General features: G+C 34.7%; 1 protein-coding gene across 1 annotated transcript in view; it reads left to right on the top strand.

The window, feature by feature from the left end:
- LOC137991332 (uncharacterized) overlaps nucleotides 1-2500 on the top strand; it is a 9404-nt gene that overhangs the window by 94 nt on the left and 6810 nt on the right. Inside the window, exons 1-2 of the mRNA XM_068836440.1 lie at nucleotides 1-148; nucleotides 247-315. The exon at nucleotides 1-148 is cut by the window's left edge and continues 94 nt beyond it. Coding sequence (XP_068692541.1) covers nucleotides 125-148; nucleotides 247-315 — 93 coding nt within the window. The 5' untranslated portion in view covers nucleotides 1-124. The remainder of the gene's footprint in view (nucleotides 149-246; nucleotides 316-2500) is intronic.

Here is a 2500-nt window from a genome sequence, read left to right as displayed (position 1 = left end):
ACAACTCGGATTTATTTGACAAATATTAGACTTGATCATTTTGCAACTAGTACATTATTGCTGACTAGTCCAAAGTCAAATCAAGGACGAGGCAAGTTAAAGGCCTCGTGTTTATACGAACTTGATGGCGGACATTACTGTTCAAAAGGTATTGAGTATTTTCTGATGCTTGAATGCAATTTTTATCCTTGATGGACATAAAATCGATTCTGTTCAGCTTGAGAATGGACTGCTTTGTTTTTTCAGATTGTGGATTTTCTCCGTAATGTTCGCAAAGTTGAACCAGCAGTTCTTCAGAAGTTCGAGGAGAATAAGGTGAAATAGAAGCTCTTTCTCAGACTTCATTTTGTTTGAGATTTTCCTTTGCTTGCTCCTCATTCATTATGTTATTGTTTTTGTCAATTTTTTATGTTTGATACCTTCATTGGTGAAGAAAAAATTGAGAATTGGGTTGAATGATCCAAAGTACCGTCTTGGGGTTAAAAAAACGCTTGTTCTTGTGAACGCATGGTCGCGAAAATGAATGAACGTGTTGAGTTGTCCTCTAATCCGGACAACAAATAACTTTCACAAGCTTCATTGTATTGTGTTTTGTAATGCAAAACAGTTCAAGGCATTATCGAGCTGTTTTCTTTTCCGACAACGAGGTCCTGAACAAATTTACAGCGAGGTTGTCAAGTGGCTTTCACGTACGTCAATTCATAGGCAGCCCAAGCTCGCGTCACTACAGACAGCCGTTGAGAATTAAACGCGTTATAAGACTTTGTATGGGAAATCAAATACCGTCGATTATAAAGCCTAAAAAATGCTGAATTTAACTTTCATTCAATAAAGTGAATAAAAATGACTCACCTCTGGTGTATTCTTGTGCCTTTTGGAGCTTATTACACCGTTTCGGGAATTCTGTGTTTTCAGTGTTTTCAATGTTCTAAGACGAAGACTTCGTCTTAGAACATTGAAAACACCGACTTCCCGAAACGTTTTTATAAAATATTGTAGTTCTATGTATAAAAGTTATATGTTTTTGGAAAGCTTATTTTCATAGCTTTAAAATGATGTATTTTTTTCCTCCTAACTGAAAATACTTTTTGAGAAAAAAAACATTTTTTTGTGATGACTGACTTTGCCAGGAAATTCCTGGAAATTCCAAAATCGAAAAAGAGTTAACAAAGCGTTATATTTTTCTAAAAGTTAACCTTAATCTTTACACTGTTGTAATAAACTTCTACTGCAATTACATAACTAATTCACTTTCTTTTTTATAAGTAAAAAAATTCTGGAAATTCCTGAGGGGAGGGGGGTCATCAAAGACCCCCCTGGAACGGAAAATCCTTGGGGGAGGGGGGGTGCAAATCAAAATGTCTTCCGTGGTGGGGGTATGGATATTTTCTGGAACCACACATTTTGATTTCTTTTCTGTGGCAAATAAAAAAACAAAAAATTAAAAAAAAAAAAATCGGTTTGCTGTCCTTTCAAACGCACACTTTCTTATTAATATCATTCTTATTATTATTATTATTATTATTATTATTATTATTATTATTAGTATTATTATTATTAATCTATATGATGCATTTGTGAGTCATGTGCAATTACTTGATCAGTGTTTGACACTTGGAGGATGTCGTAACCTAGAATTTGATATTTGCCGTCTGCGAGAGTAAGGGAACCATCCAGACTATCAAAGAAAACCTTGAGAAAAGTTATTTGTTTTATGAAACGTAGAAAATGATAAGGAAAAATGTAAGAGTAATTACCAATCATCAGTGTTACACAGAATTTGTATGAATTAGAAAAATAGAATATCAAGTATATTCAGAGAAAGTACTCACTGACAGTATATTAAACGAAGAACAACATCCTATGACTTTGTTCTAAGAGGCAGGTATTTTGTTATCTGGAGATGTTTAGTTAAACCCAGGTGCTAAAGCAGTAACTTGTGGTGGGTCGGATAAATTGTTGAATGAACTCTAGACTTTGCATACATGGTTTGTGACCTCACAGGAAGCCAGCACAATTTGTTTGTGTAACCGTTTGAAATTTTATAATGAATGAATTGGATTCGCCATTTGCTCCTGTACTAAATTATCAGGCCTTCTGATATTACGCGATGGTGCGATTTCGCACAATCGGCCTCGAATCGCATCCGATCGCACAATTCACGAAAAATCGCATAATTTACAAAAGGACGCACAAAATTCATAAAATGAAACATAAATCAACACGTTTCTTAGAAATTCCTGCATAAATACGCCATTTTTAAGATGATTTATCTTGGAAAAAGGCTAAAAAACCTTTGTCATCTTCGATGTCGTAAACATTCGAGGTTCAAGGCTTTATTTTTCATATCGGGGACCTGGTACGAGTTTCCTTCTTTTGGTGCAACACAAACATGCCCTTATATACACACCACTGAAATGACACAGTTGCCTTCTCTTAGAGAAGAAATTTGTGAAAAATAAGCGAAGTTGTAAGTTTTTCGGCAAAATGTAGTTTCTTT

Source organism: Montipora foliosa, chromosome 2 (assembly GCF_036669935.1).
Source record: "Montipora foliosa isolate CH-2021 chromosome 2, ASM3666993v2, whole genome shotgun sequence".
In the NCBI taxonomy this organism is placed as follows: Eukaryota; Metazoa; Cnidaria; class Anthozoa; order Scleractinia; family Acroporidae; genus Montipora; species Montipora foliosa.
This window is presented reverse-complemented; position numbering and strand designations above follow the sequence as displayed.